This window comes from Podarcis pityusensis, assembly GCF_964106645.2.
Source record: "Podarcis pityusensis genome assembly, chromosome: 5".
NCBI lineage: Eukaryota > Metazoa > Chordata > Lepidosauria > Squamata > Lacertidae > Podarcis > Podarcis pityusensis.
The window spans coordinates 16,633,889-16,660,099 of NC_138032.1; the positions used below are offsets into that span (position 1 = coordinate 16,633,889).

The following is a 26,211-nucleotide window of genomic DNA, read 5'->3' on the forward strand; positions in this document are numbered from 1 at the left end:
GTTTCCCATACATGGTCAACGCCGCGCCTCCTTCCCCAGTCCCGCGCCCTGATTGGCTCGCTCTCCCACCCTCCTCCTGGCCCCTCTCATGCCTCCCTTTCCCCCCCCCTCCGTCGCCTGGCTTCGTCCCTCCCGCAATGCTTCTCGGGAGCTGTAGTCTTTCTGAGAAGCGGACTACAGGTCCCATGGGCCCGCGCGGTCGCCGGCTAGTTCCGGACAACGCCTGGTTGTGTGGTAACGGCGGCAGCGGCGGCTGGCGAGAGGAGGAGGAGGAGGGCGCTTCCTTTCCGGCTGGTACTTCCGGGAGCAGCGACGGCGGAGCCCGCTCGGGAGCCCTAAAAGGCTTCGAGGGGCGGGTGGGGCAGGGAGGGGAGGTAAGGAACTGCTGCGGCTCCGGCGGCCTTTACCGCCGTTGTCGTCGTCGTTTACCTCAGCCATTCCTATTACCCTTATCATTAGCGCCGGCAATGTCCGCAGGGGTCACTGGTAGGTTTGCGCGGGGCCTAGCCGCGCCGCAGAGGTTACGCCGCCCCGGAGGCGTAAGAGGCCTTGGAGAATCCCGCGGCCGGGCGAGGGGCCTAGTTGCTTCCCGTCAGGCGCAGCTCGGAGGAACCCCAAGCAGGAGAGGTCCCCCCACCCAGCCAGCTTTCTCCCCGGAGGGGCTGGGCCTCTCCCCGACCCCGCCCCGAGATCTCCCAAGCGGAAGAGAATTGCCGGGAGAGGCCAGGCCGGTGTGTCTCCCTGGGAGGCGAGGGACGGGGCGCGGGGAGCAGGTGCCAGCGCTGCGAAGCGGGGAGGTATGGCGTGTCCCGTTGGGGAGGATTTGGGGCTAGGGTGGCTTCCGTGCTGGGGGGGGGGGGTCAAATACACATCAAGGGTAGGCAGGGAAGGTCGGAGGGAGAGAGGGAAGTGGGGTGGGGGGAAGAACCGGGAAGAGGAAGCAGTCTCCATGGGGGAGAGACCTTAGGCCTCTTGAAGCAAAGGAGGGTGGGTGTTTGCAGATAGATACAATACATATAATTTCCCCCCTTGACGGTATTTTGTCTAAATTATGCTGAATAATAATATAATATTGCAGGGGGTTGGGGACAGTAATGTTTTCCTCCCTCTGCCGAAAGAGGAGGGCAGCAGCATAGGCCATACAAGCCTGGTCTGTGTAAATAACAGAAGAAAAGAGACTGTCTCCCTTCAGGTTGCAGGTGGTAATGTGGTGGGCCATATTATTATTATTATTATTATTATTATTACTACTACTACTTTTATTAATGCTTTCTGGCATGGGGAGGAAAGCTGACATCGTGGAAAACATTGGGTTCTCATTTCCTACATGTGCTCAGTTTTCTGCATGCAAGGAGTAGCTTTCATAGATAGGCGCTCGGTCAAGAGTTTTGTATTATTATACAGCCCGTAGCAGGAAGTAGCCCAGGTATGTTTTTGCTGCTTTCATCTGTTTCAGTAGACCGGTACTTCACTGGAGTGGTGTTGCTGTTGTGTGTCCACACATGTGCATGCCCACGTGCATCTCTCAAGTGTGGAAAGCTGATGTGCTTGTTAGAGATGGTTTGCTGGAGGGCTTGAAGAATAGGTTTGATGAAAAGGGCTTTTGGGCCATCAGATGCAGGGGATTCCAACAGAGTGCTGGATTAGGTGGGACCTTCGCTCTGATATAGCCACGGCAGTTGTTGCATTCTCTTGCATGGATAACAGAGGGTGGAGTTGGATTCTTGAGTGGGGTGGTAATAGAATAGGTATAGGCAGTTAGAGGGAGTACTTTTTGGGGGGAAATCCTTGGCATATTAGGATAACTTGCATAGAGTAATTTCCATTGAAAATGTTCCATCTTTATTGCTAAGATTTGGGATAACCTAGAGATTGATCTACCTTTGCATGTTTATTTTGCTTATATTTAATAAACAAAGCTGAAGACTTTGAAATGGTCAAGTTTGCCTAATACTGCTCATGTAGTTGTTATCCATTCGCTTTCCTTCCTTGGAGGTTTTTATGCAAAGATTGGATGGCCATCTGTCATGTATGATCCAGTTGAGATTCCTAAATTGCAGGGGGTTAGACTAGATGACCCTTGGGGTCACTTCCAACTCTACGATTCTATGATTCATTGTCACAAAGGAATTTATGAAATGGGGGGGGGGGGGGGAGTTGCAGAAAAAGAAAACTTAGAAAATCTTTCCAATTTGGAAAATTTCCACCGCACATCATTGGGCATAGCTTAGTTATCTTGTTTATTAGGTTATACTATGTTGTCATATGGCTTGGAAGTACTGTGAGGGTTGGTAGAATGAAGGCAAGAAGAGTGTACAGTAGCTAAAGAGTTTGCTTTGGAGTGATTGAACTGAGCATGCAGGTTGCTGTCAAAGACAAATTGTTATTGATAGGCCCTCTGCCTTTTGAACCAAGGCTCCCATGTTTTTAGCTGGAGAAGGCAGAAGGGGTATACATGTCTCCATCTTGATGTGACCAGGCTTGATGTGAGCAGCTTTGGAATCCAGAGACTTAGAGAATTTTAGAGACCATTTTTCTAACATGGCCAGGGAACAGGGCTGTTTGGAGACAAATGCCAGGCAGTAAATACTGTGCAGTGGTACCTCTGGTTACAAACTTAATTCATTCCAGAGGTGCATTCTTAAGCTGAAACCATTCTTATCCTGAGACGCGCTTTCGCTAATGGGGCCTCCAGCTGTGTGCACACCTCTGGCACGCAATTTCCGTTTGCATCCTGGGGCAAAGTTCGCAACCAGGAGCAGCTACTTCCGGGTTAGCGGAGCTCGTAACCTGAAGCGTTCGTACCCAGAGGTACCACTGTATACTGAAATTGTGAGGCAGGCAGTCTTGAAGTCTAGAGGTAGGTTTCTTAAAAAGAGGTGCTGATCTTTAGTGTATTGCTTCATGGTAAAGAGAGATTAATTTAATGACAGTAGCTAGTGTGTAGTAATGGTGCTCATTCCATTTGAAGCCTTTGTTGGCTTAACACTCATTTATGTGAAACTCTTGTGTTTATACAGTTGATAGTGGCAGTTCCTGGATCTTTTGAGTTGCCTGGATTCTTTTATGGGCTGTTTATCTCATAATGCATCTGAAAAACAGAAAATGAAACTCATCCATGTCATATGGATTTGAATGTTCTTTCAGTTTTTATAAGTTAATGAAGACTACAGAAATAGCCAGGTACAAAGCTGTTTACCATCTGACGTACCTTCTTTTTGATGCTTTTTTTAAAAAAACAACATTTAACACACATTAGCAAAATGTTGCTTTTTCCATTAGAACATTACTTATCAGTGTTCAAAATTAGCCAGGCACCAGACACATTTTGCACCTGGCAATTGACCACTTGTGACCAAGTGAAGATGCCTAGGTGCCAGGATGGTGCCTGACATGTCCTACATCTGGAAGTACATGTCTGGGGATCATTGGATCTGGAATGTTCACACATACTACCAACACATCCTGTAGAATTCTTTCAGTTATATTGTATCTGCACAGTCGGAATGAATTTCTGGAATAAAAATGCTTTTTCAATGGAACCTGAGCAGGATCAGTCACCATTCAGAAAAAGAGGCAATATATGTGGACGGGCCCTGGATCAAGTGACCTTTCTTCTCTAAGTTCTCAAAACTTTCAACCTAGCTCAAAGTTGTCATCTGAATTAGCCAGATACTTAACTGAGAATCAATGACAACCAGTACTTCATTTGAAAAATAAGACTTTAGAGGTGTCTTGCTCAAAAATGGCAACCAGACATTCCATTTTGGCGACTGAAACCCGAGTTTAAGGAGCCATTTGGCTCCTAGCTTATGTATCTGAGTTTCTACTGTTGCTAGTCATCTTTAGGGTCACAGATGCATGGTAATCCCACACCATTCAGAATGTCCATGTAATCATAATTTTTGAGGTTTAGGTAGTCTTCCTGGCAGTATTCATTATTTTTATAATTAAACTTTAAAGATACACAAAATAGGTGCAGATGTGGTGGAGGAGCAGAAGTAATGAATTCTATTACTTTTTACTGATAGTTTCAAGAAGTGGCTTGTGATCCTTATGCTGCCACATTATACGCAGGATGCTCTGTTTTCAAAGCTGCACTAGTTGGTGAAAGAATGGCATTTCCCCAGTGCCAGAATAATATTGTCTCTGCTCTGGAAAGTGCAGTGCCCAATAATACAAACACTAATTTTGTTTGTAAATGTTCATATAGTTGGGAAAATTTATATTGCAATGTGACGGTGAGCAATCGTATGTACAAGAAACTGATGGAAAGCAAGCCGGTATGAGTTCAGTCAGCAGAAAGTTACACCAAATCCAAACCCTGGTCATCAGTGGGGCTGACGCAGCTCTGTCTAAGCTTGGCGGAGGGAGAGAATGATCTTTTAAATTAGAGTTCTGTGTTGGGTTCCCAGGTCATGTGACTGAGATTATGATCCAGCCTAAATCCATTCTCCCCTGCCCCAGTCCCACCGTTGGAATGCCCCCTTTTGAGGACTTACACTGGCCTTGGCTCAGATAGCTTCAGTTCAGTTAGGAAGAACAAATTACACCTGCGCATATTTGGCTGAGCTGGGATTGGGGGTTTAACACTAGCTGAAACAGATCCATTGCATCCTAAGCTGCCTGTCCTGATGGATCTTGCCATATGATTGTCCCCTGTGAAATTTTTTTAATAAAGAAAAAACATTGAAGAAAGGTGCCTGGATTCTTCATAACAAATGAAGAAGAGCTCTGTGTTTGTGCACCAGGAAACTTGTCATTTGGAACTGCCCTTAATGAAAACCCTAGACCTATTTATTAGTTTTTTAATTGAAATCTAATCTAATAATAGTGACTAATCTGTTATATTTATATAGAACTTTAAAATAATGGGTAAGCAAGTAAGTGATGTACTTGCAGAAGCAAAAATTGGTTAGAAAAGCTATTTTCCTTCAAAATGTATTGTTGCTTGTTTCTAAACCATGGCAGCTTACTTACTAGTATTTTGAGAGAGAAAAGTGTTAGCCTTTAAATAAACATGCTTATTTCAGACCATCAGACACTTAAACAGTTTACTGTTTTTGTATCACTGCTGAAATGTTCTTAAACTTTGACAGACTCCAAGGGTAGGAAGTTGTAGAATTAAGTGACAGTAATGATAATGTTGTTCTCCATGTAAACTTCTTGTTCTTGCCATGGACTGCAGCACATTATTAGCAGATAGTGTTCTGCAGCAGTTAGGCAGCCATCTTCCATGGTAAGTGAGTCTAGCACTGTAGAGGTCAACACGGACATCCTGGATTGTGCTTAAAAATCAAATATAGAGGGCCATTCTGTTAAATTCATGATGTTTGGCCAGCACTGCTCTCCCAAAAAACACTAAATAGTTTTATAGATAAGCACAGAAGAATGGGTGAAGGTTACTTACTGATGTCTAAATGGTGCTGAAAACATTTCTGCCACCACCTCCTAAGCAACTGTTGTTGGCATCCGTCTGTCTTGGGCAATGGACTGCTACTTCAGGGCTTAAACCAGGTAGCTGGAAAATTGCAGCTCCTGCTGTGGCTACAGAGACAGATAACTCGTATGTGCTGCCTCCCACATTGTTTTTGCTGCATTAGCAGCACCCAGTGACCTCCCCAGGGTGCAGGCCTGGGCAATGTGGTTGGAGGTCCTGGGCTGCCCAGATTATTATTATTTATTAAATTTATATTTCGCCCTGCATCCGGAGGGCAGTTCACAGGATTAAATCACAATATAAAAACAGAATACATATCAAAATAAAAACAAACAAGCCCCCCCCCAACCCCACATTTTTAAAAGGGCATTGGATGACAACCAAATGCCTGGTTAAAGATGAACATTTTCACCTGGTGCTTCACTGATGTGGTCCAAAGGAAAGCAGAGCAAAACATTTGGCACCAGCTTGGCTGCAGGAGTTGCCAGAAGGAAAGAGTACAGGACTCCTCCCAACCATCTTAGGGACTCCACTCCAGATTTGTATAGGGTTTACTCCTTAGCCTTTTCTTCTCTCAAAGGTGTCCTGAAAGGCAGCGAGTACAGGTTTTTCCTCACGCATGAGTATAGCCGCAAGTCAGCAGAGCTTTAGGATCAGAGTTTTTCTTCTTCCAGATAAGCTACCTTCCCAGGTTGACGGGCCCCATTTCCCCCTTAAAGGTACCCCTGCCCGTACGGGCCAGTCTTGACAGACTCTAGGGTTGTGCGCTCATCTCACTCTAGAGGCCGGGAGCCAGCGCTGTCCTCAGACACTTCCAGGTCACGTGGCCAGCGTGACAAGCTGCATCTGGCGAGCCAGCACAGCACACGAAACGCCGTTTACCTTCCTGCTGGTAAGCGGTCCCTATTTATCTACTTGCACCTGGGGGTGCTTTCGAACTGCTAGGTTGGCAGGTGCTGGGACCGAACGACAGGAGCGCACCCCGCCGCGGGGATTCGAACCACCGACCATGCGATCGGCAAGTCCTAGGCGCTGAGGTTTTACCCACAGTCTCATTTCCCCCTTAAGCAGCTGTAATTAGCTACTATTAGAAGTGGTAAACTGCCTTGTGATCTGATTTGGTTTGGCAGTACCTGCCCTGGGTTTGGTAAGTCATTAGTCATCATGATAAGATAAAATATTAAGAGTTAAATTTTTTAAAAAGCAGGTAACTCCATAAAGAGCTCAAAGAAAGGTGTTAGTAACGGTGGGACTGAAATTTCAAGCTAGTGCTTTCTTCTCCGGAGGCTTAGAGAACAGGCTCTCTTCTGGAATGAAAATCTTCTCATAGACTTCATTAAGAGCAGGTAGTTCTTAATAGCAGTTTCCCCTGTGGCATATCAAGGTAAACTAGGTCAAAATAATTACGTAGAGAAATGCTGAATATTATGGTACTCATGACTGTGTATGCACTGAAGAAGTTGCCATATATTGAACACTTGTACAAGTAAGAGTATAAATAGAGCATTGTATGCAAATCGTAAAAGTTAGATTATTTTTGGACAATTGTATGTGAGTTTCCATTTAGGATAATTGTTAGTTTCCTTTAAGAGTCCTGTTTCTGTCCTCTCCAAGCATTGCTGTATCTCCCCAACAGATAGAACAAACCAGCAGGGAAGTATTTCATTCTTCATCTAATTTAATTATATTGCCCTTCAAAATTTGGGATCTGATAAAATCCTACACACCTAGATTTTTGATGCTGGTAGTTGAGAACTGAAAATTTAGCTCTGTTCAAGACTCACACTGGCTCATAATTTTGTCTGGTGCTCTCAGTATGAAATGGTTTCAGCTCTGAAAGCATACCTGAAATTTGAATTCAATACAGAAGTAAGACAAATTAATTTGGGCTCTCATATGCTTATGTGTTGCTAATGTTTCTGTTTGGTCCTGGAAAAATTCCAGGCTCTTCCAATGCCAAGGTGCCTAAATATTGGCTGATGATGATGCCCAGTACCTGAATTTGTTATTATTACTAGCTCTGTGCACTACTGGCTGTCAGGTATTTGCAGTGCATTACAGCAGTGTGTTAACTGCTTTTACCATTGGGGTGAAAAAACACAGGTTTGTTATATGTTGGTGCATATCTATGTAATTGCACTTTGTGGCACTTGAGAGTTTATTGGGAGCAGAAGATGGTGTACATTTCATTAGCCCAAAATGTTCTTTTGAAATCCAGTTTCAGCTATTTTCAGAAATCCTGACTGGAGGCTGCAGTCTCTTCTGAAGCATGAGTGTTAATTTCTGTAAAAAGCTAAGTGTAGAAATAGTGTATGCCAACTTGGCTTGGCAGTATGCTTGTACTTTGGCCAAATACACAGCTGCCAGCTTCTATTTGCTTTTCTATTTGGCTTGCGTGCTGAGAGAATATACATTAGAAAATTGGTCAAGGTTAATTGCCTTGCTGTAGCTTCCCCTAAGCTTTTTGTCTGTAAACCAGTAAATTTACTGCAGTGTAGCTAGACAGATGTCATCTTCCTTCTTCAAAACTTAACCTCTCTTTGCTAGGGAAATGCTGAATTCAGTGTGAGGTTAGATAAAACCAGCCTTGCAGGCAGTACTTGTGGAGTTGGTTATCGTCATGTCTCATAAGAAGAGCCTGCAAGTGGTCCATCTAGTCCTGCATCCTGCTCTCAAAGTAGTTAAGCAGATCCCTATGGGAAGCAGACAAGCAGAAGCAGAGTACAGTGGTGCCTCGCAAGACGAAATTAATCCGTTCCGCGAGTCTCTTCGTCTTGCGGTTTTTTCGTTTTGCGAAGCACGGCGCTTAGCGGCTATTAACGGCTTAGCGGCTATTAACGGCTTAGCGGCTTTAAGAAAAAGGAAACGAACTCGCAAGAACTCGCAAGACGTTTCGTCTTGCGAAGCAAGCCCATAGGGAAATTCGTCTTGCGGAACGACTTAAAAAACGGAAAACTCTTTCGTCTTGCGCGTTTTTCGTCTTGCGAGGCATTCGTCTTGCAAGGTACCACTGTATAACAATCCCCACTTGTTATTCACAGCAACTGGCATGCTGCTTTGACAGTGGATGTAGAATATAGCCATTATAGATAGTAGCCCTTGATAGGCTTAACCTACATGAATTTGTCTAATCCTCTTTTAAAGCCATCCAAGTTGGCGACCATCACTACTACTTGTGGGTGAAAACTCCAGAGTTGTAACTGTAATAATAATAATAATAATAATAATAATAATAATAATAATTTCTTATTTATACCCCTCCCATGTGGCTATGTGCTGTGTGAAGAAGTAATTTCTTTTGTCTGTCCTGAGTCTTCCAGTGTTCAACTTCATTGGATGTCCCTGAGTTCTAGTGTTATGAGAGAGGATGAAAAACTTTCTGTCCACTTTATTTGCACCATGCATAATTTTATGCGCTGCTACCAAAACTCACTTTCCCCTTTAAACTAAAAAAGCCCCTTTCCTCATAGAGGTTGTTCCATCCCTTTGATCATTTTGCTTGTCTTTTTCTGAGCCTTTTCCATCTTTACAATTGCCTTTTTGAGATGAGGCAACCAGAACTCTGCGTATTACATCAAGTGTGAGCACTACATAGATTTGTAAATTGGCATTGTGATATTTGCAATTTTGTTTTCAATTCCTTTCCTAATGATCCCTATAATGGAATTTGTCATTTTCACAGCTTCTGTGCATTGGATTAACATATTCACTGAGTTATCCACTGTGATTCCAAGGACTTGTTGCTGGCCATTAAACCCCATGAGCATATATGTGAAATATGTGAAATATTTTTGGTCCAATGTGCATCACTTTAAACTCTCTTCCCCTCCCCATTTTCCTACCCATTTACCCATGCTTGGGTGAGTGAATGTACTTGTTCAATACCTTATTAGATGAACCTGACATTCTGTAGGCTGTGCAGCTAATATTAACCTCAAAATGAGTTTTTATACTTAAAGGTGAAGGAAATAAGAGAGGAGCTCTTGACTGAGGCAATGCATGGATAATGGAAGTTAGCTTTTGTATGAGACAGGATCATAAAGTGATTTGATAGAAACTGGAGCATTAATTTCCAACCTTTTCAGACTCGGCACTCTCCTTTAGTCCATCCTGAAATCTAGGAAACTTTGAATCTTTCTTTTGCCCTTTCTCCCATCATTCCCCCTTACTTTCCATCTCCTTTGCTCACAGTTTCCACTGTACCACTTTATAGCTCAGTTGATTAGAGTGTGATGCTGATAACACCAAGGTTGCAAGTTCCAATACCCATACAGGACAGCTGCATATTCCTGCAATGCAGGGGGTTGGAGTTGGTGTTACAACGCATATATAAGCCAATTGCCAAATGGCATCTTAAACCTAGGTTACAGTTACTACAATGGAATGTTTAGGTGCCTTTCTTTTTGCTGTGGGAATTATTATCATCATTATTACTCATTTCTATATGGGTTTATATTTTAAACAAAAAAAAAATCAAAGTGGTTTACAGCACATTAAATCAAATAAAACAATCCAGAATAAAAAAAAATTCAAGCTTAAAGGAAAATATTCCAGGTTTGCCTTACCCATATTTATTTACTTACTTAATTTATATAGCTCTCCCATAGCAGTATTCTAGGAAGCCAGTGTGGTATAGTGATTAGAATGTCAAACTAGGACCTGGAAGATCAGGGTTCAAATCCCCACTCAAGTCATAAAACTCACTGGGTGACCTTGGTTCAGTCACAGCCTCTTAGCCTACCTCACAGGGACATTGTAGGTATTAACTGAGATGGGGAGGAAAGCATATACTGTAGTCCATGGAGAAAAGGGTGGGCTATAAATGCAATAAATAAGCTCTTCTGCTTACCTGCTTAAAAAAGCTGGAGGGGCCAGCCAGTTGGAGATGTCAGTTGCCAACCTGGCATCCAGAGATCTCCGCATGGTCGCAATTGGACCCGTGCCAGTCACGAAACAAGTCTTCGGCCTGTGTGATTTTGAACAGTGGTTGGACTAGATGATCCTCAGAGTCCCTTCCAACTCTACAAGTCTATGATTCTTCCTTGCTTTTTCTCTTATCAGTTTAACACATAACCTAAAAAAGAGATTGTGTTGCTTTGTGACTCACTTTGGGTTGAAGGCAACCTTCAACTCTAGTGTTGCCTGGGTCACTGGTTGAAGACCAATGCACTAGATTAATTTTACCTGTCATTTTATTAAAATCCATTTAATAGATATTTTGAAACATATATGTCCTCCACAAACTTCTCACGAGGATGAAAAAATATTTCAGATGTGTCAGAGTTGTCATACTTAATTGTTAAGATTAAATTTTTAGGCATACACTTGGTTAATGCTTTTTCAGCATAGTTTTTCATATCCTCTGTGAAATAGGAGTAATTCCTTACCAATACTTGAAATTCAGGTCCACTGTTCTCTGGGCTGGGCTGGGTAGGGTGGAGGATCTCAAACCAGATTCGGTTTCATGAACCATTATTCTCCATTGAGCTAACAGTTGCTGGCACACCCTTATGAAAACAGAGCTTGAGACTTTTGTTTGTTTTAAAGCAACCTAAGCATAGAGGTTTGTGTAGCTTTTTGTACATTTTAAGCTTATTACAGCATAGTCATACCTATACAGTAAATCTGTTAAATAGACCATCGGCTATTGCCTTTGCGATGACATTATGCTGGCATACATACAGCTTACATGTTATTTGCTATTTTGGGTCTCTTCGATCACTTTCCAAGCAAGTCACTGTTGGATGTATGACTAACTTTGCTAGCGCTGATGAACGCTTACTGTATAAATTGCAAAAATAGTATTGACCTTTAGCATTTTAAAGACATCATTTCTCATTTTCATTGCTCTTTTCAAGAAAGAGGCTGAAATGAGAACTTGTGATAAATCCTCAAGAACTGCATTAATTGCATACAGATCATCAGCTAACCTGCAGCACATTTGAACTTTGATTAGAAGGGAACTGAGCTTATTGGGGCAGTAATGAATCTACTGCATTACATTTTTGGTAGTACTTATTGTCTGAAAAGTGATACTGATCATAATGAAGTCTTTCTCTCTCTGTCTCTCTCTCTCTCTCTCTCTCTCCCCCCCCCCCCTTCCTTCCAGGGTAGTTTTTTAAAGTGCTCTAAGCATTCTGATACAACTAGAAGAAAGAAGAAACGCTTCATTGAATGAGAAGTCCATTGCTTTGATAGCCATTTTCTTCAAGAGTGGGTCTTTGAATGAGGATGACAATGGAAGAGATGAAGAATGAAGCAGAGACCACTTCTATGGTTTCCATGCCTCTCTATGCTGTTATGTATCCTGTCTTTAATGAGGTAACATGCCTTCTAGTTGATTTTCTATGTATTACAGTCTTTGGGAAGCAGGAGGTTAGAGGATACCCTAACATACTGTTTATACTTGGTAAGCTAACATTTTCTACCAAGTCTTTACAAACTGCTCTAATGAGTCCTGCTTTCTATCTTTCTTTGGCTTGGCTTATTTCCATGAAATCAATATCTATAACCTTAACTTTTTTGGCCTCAGTTTGTTTCTTAGTTCTGGCATTCTTTTCAGGACTTATATGCTCTCAAGATACTTCTCAGCATATGCAAGTTTCTGAAATGTAAACTCAGTTGGTTTTAATTAGTATCCAGGTTTTAGGCAGCCACAAAGATGGCAGAAAGTCTTGTACTGTGTTTCTGCAGTTTCACAGAATTGACCTGTTTTAAAATGGTAAAATCCAGAAATATTTGCTGATCCAGGAAGCTGGAACTTTTGTTTTTGTTTAAGTATGCAAGGGAACAGCCCTTCTTTGGTGTGCATTTAAGAAAATCATATATAAATATTAAATTATCTTTGCAATTATTACACACTCCTTGGAAGTATAAGCATCTCATTCTGTCTGTCTATAATAAGCTATGTTCCAGTTGTCACCCTTCAGTCTGTTAAACACAACTGTAAATCTTTAGGAGTCCTTTTTTGTCTGTCCTATGAATGGATTGTTGAAACGCATCACTGCAACACCCCTGGCTGTATGTTAGTCAAAACCTTGGCCTTTATAGAAATGGTTCTCCACCAGCTGTCAAATTCTACCAGATAACCAGTAATTTTCAGGTCTTTGCTCCATTCACAGAACCATTTTGCCATGTGAATATAGAGAGCAAAAAATCACCATGCTATCTAATTTTATGCTTGTAAGTGGCTGTGTGAACCCTTAATTTTGAGCTGAGAGGCGATGCCTGCTACTCTTAAACATAGAATCAGCTTAAGTGACAGAAAATTTGGAAGTGGAGTTTCATAAGGCAAAGTGTTTTTTGTTTTGCATGTTTTATATTAGTATAACAATTTACTTTTAACTCCACCTTGCAGCTAGAACGAGTAAATCTATCTGCAGCTCAGACACTGAGAGCAGCTTTTATTAAGGTAAGAATAATTAACATTGTGTGTATTTGTACATGAGCTTCCTACAGCAATGTAAAAATTGTATTAACTGCATACCGGATTTAGCTACTGGTCTTGTTCTGTCCTGATCCATTACTTTTCTTCTCCCTAGGGACCCCAAACAAATTCCCATTTCCTGCACTAATTAGCATGCATCTGGTTGAGACAGGCAGAAAGCTATCTGCTGTTTGGCTATAGCTCAGATGTGAAGCATCTGCTTTGCATGCTAAGGGTCCTAGTTAAATTCTGGTATCTTTGGTAGGAATTGTGAATGACCTTTGCAGAGACATTGAAGATCTTCTAGAGTAGAAGTATTGGGCTAGATACCCTGACTTGGTCTAACTTCATAAGTTAAATGCCTATGCCCTATGGCATTGGTGATGTATTCCAGATTTGCAGACAGTTAAGGAGATTCTGCTCCTTTTCTCTGAGCTTGGTATGCCAGTCTCCCATTTCAAACCTGATCCCATTTATGCTCTCTCCTCTTCCTGTCATTTACTGTATTGTTTCCCTGGTCGCAAAAGGCTTAAAAGGGTTCCCTTTCACACTACTTTAAAGGAGATACAGCAGAGATAGCCATGCAGTGCTAACCCTGTTGTTGGCTTTGGTTTTGAGGTCTGAGAAGTGAGTTGGAATTAGCCCAGCTTTGCTTCCCACCCTTTGGAAAGACTGCTGTGGCATTCATTGGGCTGTGTTTCTTAAAGAGCCTAGAAATGCAGATGTGATTATCACTTGGTATCTGTTTTCTTCCTTGGGCTAGAGCACAAAGAACATGGTGGGAAATTCAATGAGTTTTTCCACTCTTTGTAGTTCCTGGGACAGTTGCTGCTTGAACCAAAGAAATTAGAAAGCATGGCTTTATATTCTGTGGGGCTGCGACCTTGGCCACTATTTAAAAGAACTGCAAGGGTCTCAAATAAAATTATTAAGATTTTGTTATGTGAAAACCAATCATGCCTCTAGCAAATGCGTAAAGTGTAATATAGTCATAGTTAAACACTTCATATCAAAATTATTTGTTAATCAGTATTGTAAACTTTAATCAGCAGTGCTCTTTTGCCACAAGCTTTTGGCTTGTTACTTACAACCTTGTACCGTATTTTGCGTCCTATAGGACGCACTTTTCCCCCTCCAAAAATGAAGGGGAAATGTGTGTGCGTCCTATGGGGCGAATACAGGCTTTTGCTCAAGCCTGGAGAGCAAGAGGGATCGGTGCACACCGACCCCTCTCGCTCTCCAGGCTTCAGGAAGCTCTGCGCAACCCTCGGGAGCTCGGCGGGAAGAGCGCGCCCGGGTTTCGCGCAGCTCTCCGCAAGCCTGGGGAGACAGGCGCGGCTCCCTAGGCTTGCGGATAGCAGGCTGTTCTGGGGGCTGGGGTCGGGGGAAGCTCGGGCTTCCCCCGCACAGCCCCGTGCCGGGGGGGGAAATATATTTTTTTTATTCCCCCCCCCCAAAAAACACACTAGGTGCGTCCTATAGGGTGGTGCGTCCTATGGGGCGAAAAATACGGTATTTTGAATGAGCACAATTGCACTCTTTGTAAATCAGTTGCACATTTTTTCTTCTAGTAGAAGTGGGCTTTATTTATGGATAAGAAGTTATGGTTAAATTTCTGGCCCTATTAAAAAAATACTGCCAAATTTTATGGCTTATGTTCAGATTGTCCCATTTCTTGTCTAGGAGTACAGCTTAACTTTGACAGCATGTAAGCTCAGTGCTTTTTCTTCTACCTTCTGTCACTAAGCGGGCATGAATTACTGAAGCATAACTGCACCAGCTTAAGCAACTTCACTCCCAACATTTTTTTGTTTTTGGTAGAGATATTACAGCTTCTGAAATGCTTGGTTTCCAGGGACAAGGAACTAAAATACTTCTTGATATGGCATTAGTAGAATTTGCTTTGAAAGTACTATACTCCTTTTCGTGTGCCATGGTTCAAGAATAAATTTTGGCAACTTAGAAGACTCAAGTGTGTAGCTAGGAAAATTGTATCTTTAAGCGAAAGATGTAAAGCACTCTTGTTAACTAGCTAACTTTAGTTTAGGAAGCAGCTGGTTATGGGGCTTTGTTGACACACTGAAATGCTTTAAGAAAATTCATCCAGTAGGAAGAGAAGCTATATTCTTATGCTTCAAGCAGGAAGGTTTTATGTTCGACATCAGGAACATGAATCTAGAAACTTCAGCATTTGCCCTCAAAAGATTTCACAAACCCAGTTGGCACTTAGAAATTTCCCCCTTCAAACACGTACCCTTTTCTCCCATGCTGCATTGCAAATTTCTTTTGAAAGTCCCCTTAATTTCTTGAAAGGCTTGCCATGCAACATGGGAGGCCGCTGTTTAAAGGCAAACAATATCAAAAGACACACTGAGCAGACAGAATTATCAACCTGGTTCTCTGGATTGTGGCCCATAAGAGTAGATGAGCAATGAATAAGCTATCTGGGGAGTTTTGGAATCTTCCTTTATGGTTGGGCAGGCATCTTTCTGTTAAGCTAATGCTACAGAGGTCCTTTGGGCATCTGCATCTAGCACCGGGGTGGGGGGCTGCTGGTTCAGGAAGCAATGAGTTGCATGCTGCAGTTTGGCTTGTATGAGAGCTACTTCACAAGCACATTTTAATAATGATAATAATGCCTTTATTGTCAATGTACAACCTGTGTACAATGAAATTAACCAAGACTCCCTCTCCCCCCCACAAACACTCAGTCTCATTGCACTCTGTGTGCTTGTTGCACAACACACCAACCCTGAAAGTCAGTTGCACTATATTATTTTCCGTTCAGCAGCCTAACAGCCCACGGATAGAAACTGTTTTTTAGCCTGTTGGTACGACTGATTAAACTTCTATATCTCCTGCCCGAAGGTAGAAGATTAAAGAGGTGCTGGCCGGAGTGTGAATCATCCCTGATTTTGCACACCACTAAAGCCAACAAATTCTTTTTGAACTGGTGGGGCCTCCCCAGTGTAAAAGGGAAAACGGCATTTGGTGATGTCTCCTTAGCGGTCCTCTTTTGGTGATGCAGGAGATGGTGTCCCATTCCTTTAGCCTGATGGACTGGGTTAGGGAGGGACTGAAGTTCAATACAGTATTTGTGGCCTAGGATAGCCTGTCTCTGGCCTGGGTTTTGGAGTTTACCTTTAGATTCTGTTCTGAGAAACAAGCATGTGAAGTGGGAGTGCAGATTTCCTTGTTTATAATTGAGAGGAATTTGGGCACAGGTGTGTGGAGCAGAAAGTATCAATCTTACTTCATAGTTTGTATAGTCATTACTGTGGTGGTTGACTGTTACTACTTCATCTTATATCCTCTGTAAAAAGCTAAAAAATAAATACTGTAAAAGCACTCTGAGGAAAGTGTAAGACATGGGATGTAGGAAATGTGAGGTTTTGCAGCTCCTTTTTACCCTCTGCGGAGTTCATTATCTCCTGTTACTGTTACAAGATATGCACATTGTTAGCTGTTGAAAAAGTTACTCTGGTGTATCTAAAGATAAGAGCTATGAAGATACAGTGGTGCCTCGCAAGACGAAATTAATTCGTTCCGCAAGTTTTTTCTTCTTGCGAGTTTTTCGTCTTGCGAAGCACGGTTTCCCATAGGAATGCATTGAAAATCAATTAATGCGTTCCTAGGGAAACCGCTTGCCAGGCTGGCGGTGCGGAGAAGGGCTTTTCTCCCCACCGCAAGCCTTCAGGACAGGTACGGGAACAGAGGGAAAGGCGCGCAGCGCTTTCCCTCTGTTCCCGGGGCTTGCGTGGGAGGAGGGTTTTTCCTCCCCACCGCCAACATTCAGAACAGCATTCTGAATGTTGGCGGTGGGAAGGAAAACCCTCCTCCCACCCCAAGTCTTCAGGAAAGCCATCCGAAGCTGGGCGGCGGGAGAAGGTGTCCCCGCCCCCCCGCCCGGCATCGGAGCTTCGTTCCGATGCCGGGCGGCGGGAGGAGGCGTCCCCCCCCCGCCCGGCATCGGAGCTTCGTTCTGATGCCGGGCGGCGGGAGGAGGCGTTCCCCCCCCCGCCCGGCATCGGAGCTTCGTTCCGATGCCGGGCGGCGGGAGGAGGCGTTCCCCCCCCCGCCCGGCATCGGAGCTTCGTTCCGATGCCGGGCGGCGGGAGGAGGCGTCCCCCCCCCGCCCGGCATCGGAGATTCGTTCCGATGCCGGGCGGCGGGAGGAGGCGTCCCCCCCCCCGCCCGGCATCGGAGATTCGTTCCGATGCCGGGCGGCGGGAGGAGGCGTTCCCCCCCCCGCCCGGCATCGGAGATTCGTTCCGAAGCCGGGCGGCGGGAGGAGGTCCGAGGACAGTGGGGAAGACGCGCTGCGCTTCCCCGCTGTCCCGGAGATTTCCCTATGGGCTGTCGTCTTGCGAAGCAAGCCCATAGGGAAATTCGTTTTGCGAAGCGCCTCCAAAACGGAAAACCCTTTCGTCTAGCGGGTTTTCCGTCTTGCGAGGCGTTCGGGTACCACTGTAAGTGGAACGAACCTAATTCTGTGCAGCCTATAATGTTGTAGGGACTTAAATGTAATCATGTAAATAAGTCTGTCCCTTAATTTTAGTTGGGTAAAAAGAAGAAGAAAGGTTGTTATAGTGCATAGAAATAAATGTTGCACAGAAATAAATGAAATGGCTTACTGGGCAAAGTTACAAATGAAAAATGTTGATGCAGTCCAAGAAATATAGGTCTTGCTTTCAGGGAGAAAATGGTGGTGCAGAACTGGATGTTTATTATGATGCAGTGCTGCTTGGTTAGCTTTTAAAAACATAATTTTGAATTTAGAACCCGTAGTGATTCTTGGTTATCTTTTACTGCGTGCAAATTGACTGTTGGTGTACTAAATAAATAAAACTTATTTGAAATGCAGGCTGAGAAGGAAAATCCAGGTCTCACACAAGATATCATCATAAAAATTTTGGAGAAAAAAAGTGTTGAAGTTAACTTTACCGAGTCTCTCCTGCGCATGGCAGCTGACGATGTAGAAGGTATTTCTGCTAAACTGTGATTGTGCTGATTGAAACTACTCTATCATGAAATGTGTTTTTTATTTTTTTAAAAAGAGATGAAAAATAATTGTGAGTTCAACAGAAGTGCAGTTTGAATGCAAATCCAGGACTTTGTTCTGTTTACTGGCTCTGAAATACCCCTCATACACCTAGAGCACCATTTGCTTATCCTGCTTTCGCATGTCCCTCAAGCATCCTTCAGGCAGTCAGGCACATGTCTTACACTGAAGATGGAAAACCGGGTGGGTTCATAGTTCAGTTCTTGCCCACCATGTGCATTGTGCATTTGGTACTGGTGTGGTTTTTGGGGAGACCCAGGCTCAAATCCCCACTGAAAAAGAAAACTAATCTTATTGCAGTAAGTAACCAATTTCTTTCTCTCTCTCACCCCCTCCAGAGTATATGATTGAAAGGCCAGAGCCAGAATTCCAAGACTTAAATGAAAAGGCACGAGCACTTAAACAGATTCTCAGTAAGATTCCAGATGAAATCAATGACAGAGTGAGGTTTCTTCAGACAATCAAGTAAGTGCTCCTGTCTAAACTAGTTTGCTGATCCAAGCAGAAGACTTTCCTTAAACCTATCTTTTATGCTGGTCTCTCTCCCCCCCCCCCTTTGTATTTTTTGCTTACAGTTTATATGTAGTGTAGCATGTAGTGTTTTTAAATTATGGTTTTTATCATTTTAGTGTACGGTGCTTGTGAATTCTTGCTTCAAAATTAAATTTTCTTTCTGTCTGCTGTTCAAGCTGTGGATAGACTTTAGCCGCTGCAATGCTAATAGTGGCTACAGCAGCTTAACCAGCATCTGTTACTTGGCAATGTACAGCAATGCCAATTTTGCCCAGTTTGCCGTAATAAACTCTTACTTATAATAGTACTTTAAGCATTCCATCAGATTCCTCTAACCTTAAGGGAACCATGTGCCAGTTTGCATTACAGCTTTACCAAGTTTTTAAAAATTTGTTAAAGTCTTTAGGGTAAAGAGGCTGTCACAGTGTCTACCTAAAGAGTAGCTATGATGGGCACTAGAAGCAACTGACTTCCAATGATGCCAAGACCCATATGTGCAGCTGTTTTTATTTATTTAATCAGTTTATATTCTGCCCTTCCTCCCAAAAGAGCCCACAGTGGCAAACAACAAGTGATAATAAAACATCTCAGAAACAGTTCCAATGCAGATGAAAAACTGGGAAAGATCTCTACTTAAAAGGCTGCTGGGAAGAGGAAGGTCTTCAGTAGGCACTGAAAACACAACATAATATTTAAAGGGAGGGGATTCCAAAGGGTAGGTGTCAGAACTCTGAATAAGATGGTTTCTGCAGAGCATAGTGATTGATGAAATGATATTTCAGGTATCCTGGTCCAAGCTGTATGGGGTTTGATATGTTAAAACCAGTGCCTTGAAGTTAGCCTGGTAGCCAAGTGACAGCCAATGCAGTTATTTACTGCAGGATAATGTGTTGGCAATCTCCTGCCCCAGAGAGCCGTAGACCTGCCACATTTTGTACCACCTGCGGCTTTTGGACCAACTTTAAGGGCAGCCCCACATAGAGCATGTTGTAGACATCCAGCCTGGAGGTTACCAGCACATGGGTGACAGTGGTCAAGCTATTGTGGTCCAGAATGATCATAACTGTATTTATCAGCCGGTAAAAGGCAGTCCTGGGATGCAGGTGGCGCTGTAGGTTAAACCACAGAGCCTAGGACTTGCTGATCAGAAGGTTGGTGGTTCGAATCCCTGTGATGGGGTGAGCTCCCGTTGCTTGCCCAGCTCCTGCCAACCTAGCAGTTCGAAAGCACATCAATGTGCAAGTAGATAAATAGGTACCGCTCTGGCGGGAAGGTAAACGGCATTTCCGTGCACTGCCCTGGTTTGCCAGAAGTGGCTTAGTCATGCTGGCCACATGACCCAGAAGCTGTACGCCGGCTCCATTGGCCAGTAAAGCGAGATGAGCACCGCAACCCCAGAGTCGGTCACGACTGGACCTAATGGTCAGGGGTCCCTTTACCTTTACCTTTAAAAGGCAGTCCTAGTCAGTGAGGTCACCTGGGCCTGTAGAATAAAGGTGGATCCAGGAGCATCCCCAGACTACAGACCTGGTTTTTCAAGGGGAGTAAAAACCTATCGAATACAGGTCACTGACCCAAATGTCTGTCTTGCCAGAATTTAGAGAAAATTTGGACCTCTCATCTAGGCATTGGTCCAGAGCTTGCATGGCCTCTCAATTTATATGTGCCCTGTGACATGGCATATTTAAAAACGCTCCCGTGTTTATAACTTTAAAACCCTATAGACTATAACTTTAAAACCCTTTCTGCATTGCAATGATGAGAACGTAAAATACCACAATCCATGAGAGAGTTAAGCTTGCACGTTCATTTGAATCATTTGATTGGAGCCAATTTTTTTAAAAAAACTTGAAATTAGTTTTGAGACTCATTTGGTGTAATTAACTTCTGTATAAGGTGATACATGATTCCTTTGAATAGTTAAGCTAAAGGCACTTTGCCTATCCACAGGGCAGCAAAATTGAGCTCTCCACAGATTGAGTAGGAGGGGGTTCTGCATACCTAGGGAGAGCTCCCAGATAGGCAGAAAAAATGTACAAAAAATCATGTGCATGGTGCTGTAGCAGGTGGACTGAGAGCACATATTTTCTTATCCCAGTAGCACTCCTTTACTTATTCAAGAATATTTGAAGTAGTTAAGCCCCCCTCTCCCCATACATTTAAAATACTTCTCCCCTTGAGAAGCATTTGTTAGGATCAGAGAGAAAGCACTTCCACAAATCTTAATTAATCCCTCCAGCTCCCATTAAGGTTCATCCTCTTAACCCAACTTTCCCACAATCTCTTCCTTATGCTGAAGTCACCAGCTGCAAGCATGATTGGTGTGACATAACTAATTTTTTTTTTGGGGGGGGGGAGTTATTGAACAGCTTGCTGCCCACAGAATCCCAAACCTAAAAAATGGGAAAGTGTATCTCAGTTGTTCAGTAATACACATAGAAGACCTGCTACCCGACTTCAGTTGCCAAATTATAATCCCAACTCTTTTGTGCCTTTGGGTTTAACGTGGCAGTTTGATAGGCATTTTTGAAGATGAACTGCAAGGAAGCTGAAGTAGACCTGAATATGCTCAGTTACTCCAAACATCTTAATGTCACACTTGCTGCCTTGGGTGTAGATGCTTGTCTGAACCCTTCTCAGGCTATGATTTTAATTTCACATGTGACTTTGGGGAGGATTCTGTGGCTTTGGTTGTAATTGTGAAAACCTGAGAGTTGTCCACAGATCATAGTGTTAACTGTCTTTTCTCTCTCCTGACCTCTATTAGCCCCAGCGCAAGGCTGTTTAGTCTTGTTGTAGAGTGACCTTAAATTCTGCCAAGTTAGAACAAGATGAAATTGTATCCATTAATTCTGAGAGGGGCTACTGCCATCAAATTGCTTTCAATGATACTTGCTGTGACAGTTTTCTTCCAGGTGGTTTAACTTTATTTAAATGCCTAGAGACTTAGGTAGGACAAGATAACAGCCTCAGTTCATGAGATCAGTGCTCACAAAATATTTTAAGGTGAATCATGTGTCACTTTTTCATATCTGTTCATTTTATTCATAGTATATATTCAGAGTTCCTCTGAAGGGAGGATATCATTCTGAAGATAGTCCAGAGCTCCTGCTGTGTAACTCTATTGTGTCGAGTTCTAAATCCAGCAGATGCTACCTTTCCACATAGGAAGGCTTGCATTAAACCTAATTTGGACTTTGAAATGCTATATAATCTAATTAGTTCTTGGTGTTCACTCTTGCTGTGCCATATCTAAAACTCATTCTGTAAGACAGCAGATCCTTTAGAAATACATGTCAGACATAATTTTGGAAGTGATTAAAATTCTGCATTGAGTTAGTCTAATTTTAAAAGATGTTGCAATTATCTTTTCATTGCCAAATAGGGACATCGCCAGTGCAATAAAGGAACTTCTTGACACAGTAAATAATGTCTTCAAGAAATATCAATACCAGAACCGGAGGGTATGTGAATTAAATTCTGCTATGTTGGTTTGTCAGAAATATAAACATATTAACTATAAATATTAAAGGATCCGCAGTTTATAATACTTGGATGGTGGGAATTGTAAATCATTTCAACAACCACTGGCAGTTAAGACAAATAAACTTGCAGAGGAAGAAGCAAACAGAATGAAAACCAATCTTCTGTCACTAAGTTACTAGTTTTTCCTACTGCCTGGTTTTTAGTATTTGTGGATTTTTTGTCTGCAGTGGCTACATTTAAGGCTTAGTATAATTTTCTAATATGCTCTGTATGAATTTTATTGCTGTAAACAAACATTCCCAGAAGCATTTAAAGAAGTGCTGTTAGTCGTTTCATTTCTTAAACAGAATTTTGCTGTCACAGCACTTATGCTTATTTTCTTCTGCTTATCTTTTTAATCAGTGTCCAGTGGCTAATAAAAATGGTTTATGAAGGTTGAGGCTTTGATTGAATGACTCTTTGCATATGTATATTTCAGGCACTTGAGCACCAAAAGAAAGAGTTTGTAAAATACTCTAAAAGTTTCAGCGACACTTTGAAAACCTATTTTAAAGATGGAAAGTAAGTATGCTTGGGGGTTTTTTTCTTTTCGTTTTTCGAATTGGTGAATTTGTTATGTCTTGCCTGTCATCTTTCTTTCTAAATATTTATTTAAAATATTTTGTAACAGCAATGAGATTAAGCACTTCTAGTGTCTTAAGCACTTCTTCACTTTCTGCTAACAGACTTCAACAAGTGTTCAAAAATAGATTGGCCTGTTACTGTAGAGATTGCCATGTTTTCAGTCTTAACATTAACTTTTCTTGGGAATCAGGGATTTTTTAAAAATACTGAAACCTTTCATGGCTTATATTGAGATGGCCGCAAACCTGATGGGTTCAAAACAGGAAAAATAATCCAAGCATGTTTTCTTCTGCTCTTCCAACACTGTCCAGCATTCCCCAACTAAAATTAACACATTTAATGCTGCTGTGACAGATTGTTTGGGGAGGGGGAATAAGGAATGGAAAGTCTCCTAAAAGTAGTTATCATATATGGTCAAGTTAATGGCCATTTTAGGGATGAGGAAACTGGTCCTCCAGAGGTTGTTGGACTCCAACTCCCATCAGACTCAGCCAGCATGGCTGATGTTCAGAGATTATGGAAGTTGTGACCTTCTAGATATCTTTCCTTATAAGCCAGGATAGCTGAAATGGAGTATCTGGGTAGTGAGGAGGAAAAGAACCCATCTGTTCCTTGACCTGGTTCATAGTAGTTGGAGTTAAATGGACAATTCTGATATACACAAACTCCTCCAGTCTTTGGCATTGTACAGTGCTCAGTTTATTTAAAGTTTATACTACTGTATGGTATTATTCTGGTTTGTTAAACACTGGGCAGCCCAGGAATTCATTAGTTAGTAAGAGTGAAACTAACACATGCTGTGACTGGGTATAATTTGCAAACAAGAAGTGAAATTGATTTAGCTGAGGATGAAGAAGAAGAGGAGGAAAAAAGGTCACTTTTACTAACCAAGCAACACTCACATTTGAGTTTTATGGCCTTCACTAACTTAATTCATTCTAGCGTTACTTAGCATAAAAGCTGAGTTGTCTGGGGTTGCGAGTGTATGTAGGTCATTGGATTTTACTGCTATGGTCTTATCAAATTTTTATTTTTCACGTTTGCTGCTTGTGGGGTACTCTGCTTTTGAAAAGAAGTTAACAACATCCCTGACAATGTGCCAGCATTTGGGTGCTGCCAAAAGTAATTATTTGAATCCTGGCCAATGTGTGTAACACTGGTTGGTGGGGGGAATATAATTGTGTACAGTGCTCCCATGGTTCTTACATGGGGCTTCCCTTGAAGATGGCGTGGAAGTGTCAATGTAGAATTGTTCTGCTCACCTTCTAACACCATAGGATTAGCACACTGAGCCAATTTTGTGCTATTTACTGTTTCCAGGCCCAATTCACTGTGCAGTGTTCGACCTATAAGGCCCTTTGTTGCCTACAGACCACCTACTCAAGGGACTGCCGCCTCTTATATTGCCCCATATAATAGTTGGGGTTGGCTAATCAAGCAGTTTTTGCAAGAGTGGCGATAGTAAAAAAATAAGGCTTTTACGGCCTTGGCCGCACAACCTTTGAATGACTTGCCTCTAGAGATGAAGAGCAGTCCCTTTTTGTGATTTTCCACAAGAGCTGTAAGACCTTTTTGGCAGGCATTTGGTTGATTTGGGCTGCAATCTTATATCTACTTACCTAGGAATAAGGCCCATGTATTATCATATATGCTACTGGGCCAGGTTCAATGCTCTTACGTTAATTTACAAGGCCTTTAACAAGTTGGATCCAGGATGTCTCAAGGGCCACCTGATTTGTTATTTCCCTAGCCAATAACTGAAGTTTGGGGTAGGAGAGTCACTGTTAGTGGTCCGCCGTGGCTCAGATGCATGACTTGTATCCACCAGGAACTGTGTGTTCAGTATTGTGTGCACAATTTTATGGAGCACTCTTCCATTTGCGCTCAGATGGTTCCCCTCTCTGTTGAACTTCCAATACTTTTTGAAGTCTCTCCCCCCCCCCAAAGCAGGCATTTTAACAGAATTCCAGAATTCTGATTTAAACTTTCAACTTGTCTCAACTTCAAAAAAAAAAGAAAAAGTATTCAGCTACTTTTACATTGCTTAGAGAAAATTGAAATTGAGCAGTATATAGATTAATGAAATAAATAAAGACATTCACCGCAAAGGGACTTACTCGTCAGTACAGAGTTGAGGTGTTAGTTGCTCAGTGTATTTTGAACTGTTCCTATAATTCTCTTCTTTATTTTATCATGGGTTTTTTAAATGAGGTACATCACTTTAAACATCTGGAAAAGTAGCTTAATAATGCTTTAGAAGTTACACTTTTAAGAAACAAAAATGAAGCATAAATGTGTCAACTTTGCAACAGGATTTAAGATGGGTAGGACCACCTTACTTTCTTTGCTCACACTGGTAACAAGAAAGATGTGTTCCTCATTGTGTCCTTTATTGAAGAAATCTTATGCAAGAATATGTGAACGAGTTCCTTATTTCAGAATCTGAGGTGAGAGGTGTGCTAATATGTGGAATGTTTTGTGCAAATTAAGTATTTTTGTATGTCATTCATTCAGTTGGTTGGAGAGAAATCTGTAGGGAGAGAAACTAATTATTGGGCACTTCAAACAAACAAACAACCTAATTAGTTCAAGTTATCAGTCCAGGTGCTGCTCCTCTCTAGCACTGAATGATCAATTGATCAGCATTCTTGCTTGGAGTTGTAAGTGCTGAAAAATAAGCAGCATTGAAATCGACACTAGTGCCATTCCACTTGAATAACTTTTGAAATGTATTCTATCTGATGGCTTCAGGTCTCCATTCTGCTGCTGAAATGTGTTTTGTTTCTTACAACAGGGCAATAAATGTGTTCATAAGTGCCAACCGACTAATTCATCAAACCAACTTGATACTCCAGACCTTCAAAACTGTGGCCTGAAAAAAGAACTGTATATGTTGAGAGCTGTACTTTTCAATGGTGGATAGGATACCTTTATATGTAAACTTTAAAGTTTTGACTGTATAAATTATCAGTCCCAGTTGAAGGGACCTATTGCAGGATTTTGAATGGGATTTATTGCCATCTTACACCATATTTTTGTAAAAACATTGTAGCTTAATCATAATCTCACGATGAAGATTTTGCATCACTTTTTTGCTATTATCATTCTTTTCAGAATTATAAGCCAAAAGAATTTACGCCTTAATGTGTCATTATGTAACATTCCTTATAAGAATTGTAAATATTTGGTGTTCTGTTTCTGACATTTTAACTTGAAAGCAAAAAAACAAACAAAAAAACTGCAAGATGATGTATTTAACGATATTGGTGGCAAATATTCAATAAATAGTTTACATCTGTTAGACTATCTGTATAATCTGTTTCCATTATATTATCTTTTAGGATTGGAAATGGGTGGTGTGCATGTCTTCCACAAAGGTTTAAAATATTATCCCAAAGATGATAGCAGGGAAAGGGGAAACTATTTTTCTTATGTCCTCTTCAGCCATTCCATTAGTCACTAATGCGCTGTGAAAGGGACTTCTCTCGAGTGCGACTGATGCTTGTGTCTTCTGCTGTGTGTGCCTGCTGCAGATGCTCACAGCCAAACTTAACCCCTGTTTGTCAGCTGTTAATAACTATTACCTTTTGAGTGCTTTCGGGAAAGGCCATTTCTTGGTTTCTCAGAAATGCTGTTGTTGGAAAGTTAACAGCTTTTAAA

The 26,211-nt window shown here is 42.1% G+C and overlaps 1 protein-coding gene across 3 annotated transcripts; it reads left to right on the forward strand.

Moving 5' to 3' along the window:
• Nucleotides 1–189: 189 nt before the first annotated feature.
• PDCD10 (programmed cell death 10) lies at nt 190–25,852 on the forward strand. Of its 3 annotated transcripts, none has more exons than XM_081006125.1 (8): nt 190–294; nt 11,550–11,761; nt 12,798–12,851; nt 17,731–17,848; nt 18,267–18,393; nt 21,827–21,905; nt 22,406–22,488; nt 25,346–25,852. In XM_081006125.1, the coding sequence occupies exons 2-8, from the start codon at nt 11,666–11,668 to the stop codon at nt 25,425–25,427; spliced, it is 639 nt and encodes a 212-aa protein (XP_080862251.1). In that variant the 5' UTR covers nt 190–294; nt 11,550–11,665; the 3' UTR covers nt 25,428–25,852. The 3 variants fall into 3 exon arrangements, with proteins under 3 accessions (XP_080862251.1, XP_080862252.1, XP_080862253.1); XM_081006126.1 differs by lacking the exon at nt 190–294 and adding an exon at nt 381–486; XM_081006127.1 differs by lacking the exon at nt 190–294 and adding an exon at nt 779–797.
• Nucleotides 25,853–26,211: the final 359 nt, after the last annotated feature.

Excerpts from the sequence above, each read along its gene's own strand:
- PDCD10 (XM_081006125.1), top strand. The coding sequence starts at position 11,666 with ATGAGGATGACAATGGAAGAGATGAAGAATGAAGCAGAGACCACTTCT. Across the intron at positions 17,849-18,266 it reads GGCAGCTGACGATGTAGAAG|AGTATATGATTGAAAGGCCA; the intron begins GTATTTCTGCTA and ends CACCCCCTCCAG. Across the intron at positions 18,394-21,826 it reads AGGTTTCTTCAGACAATCAA|GGACATCGCCAGTGCAATAA; the intron begins GTAAGTGCTCCT and ends ATTGCCAAATAG.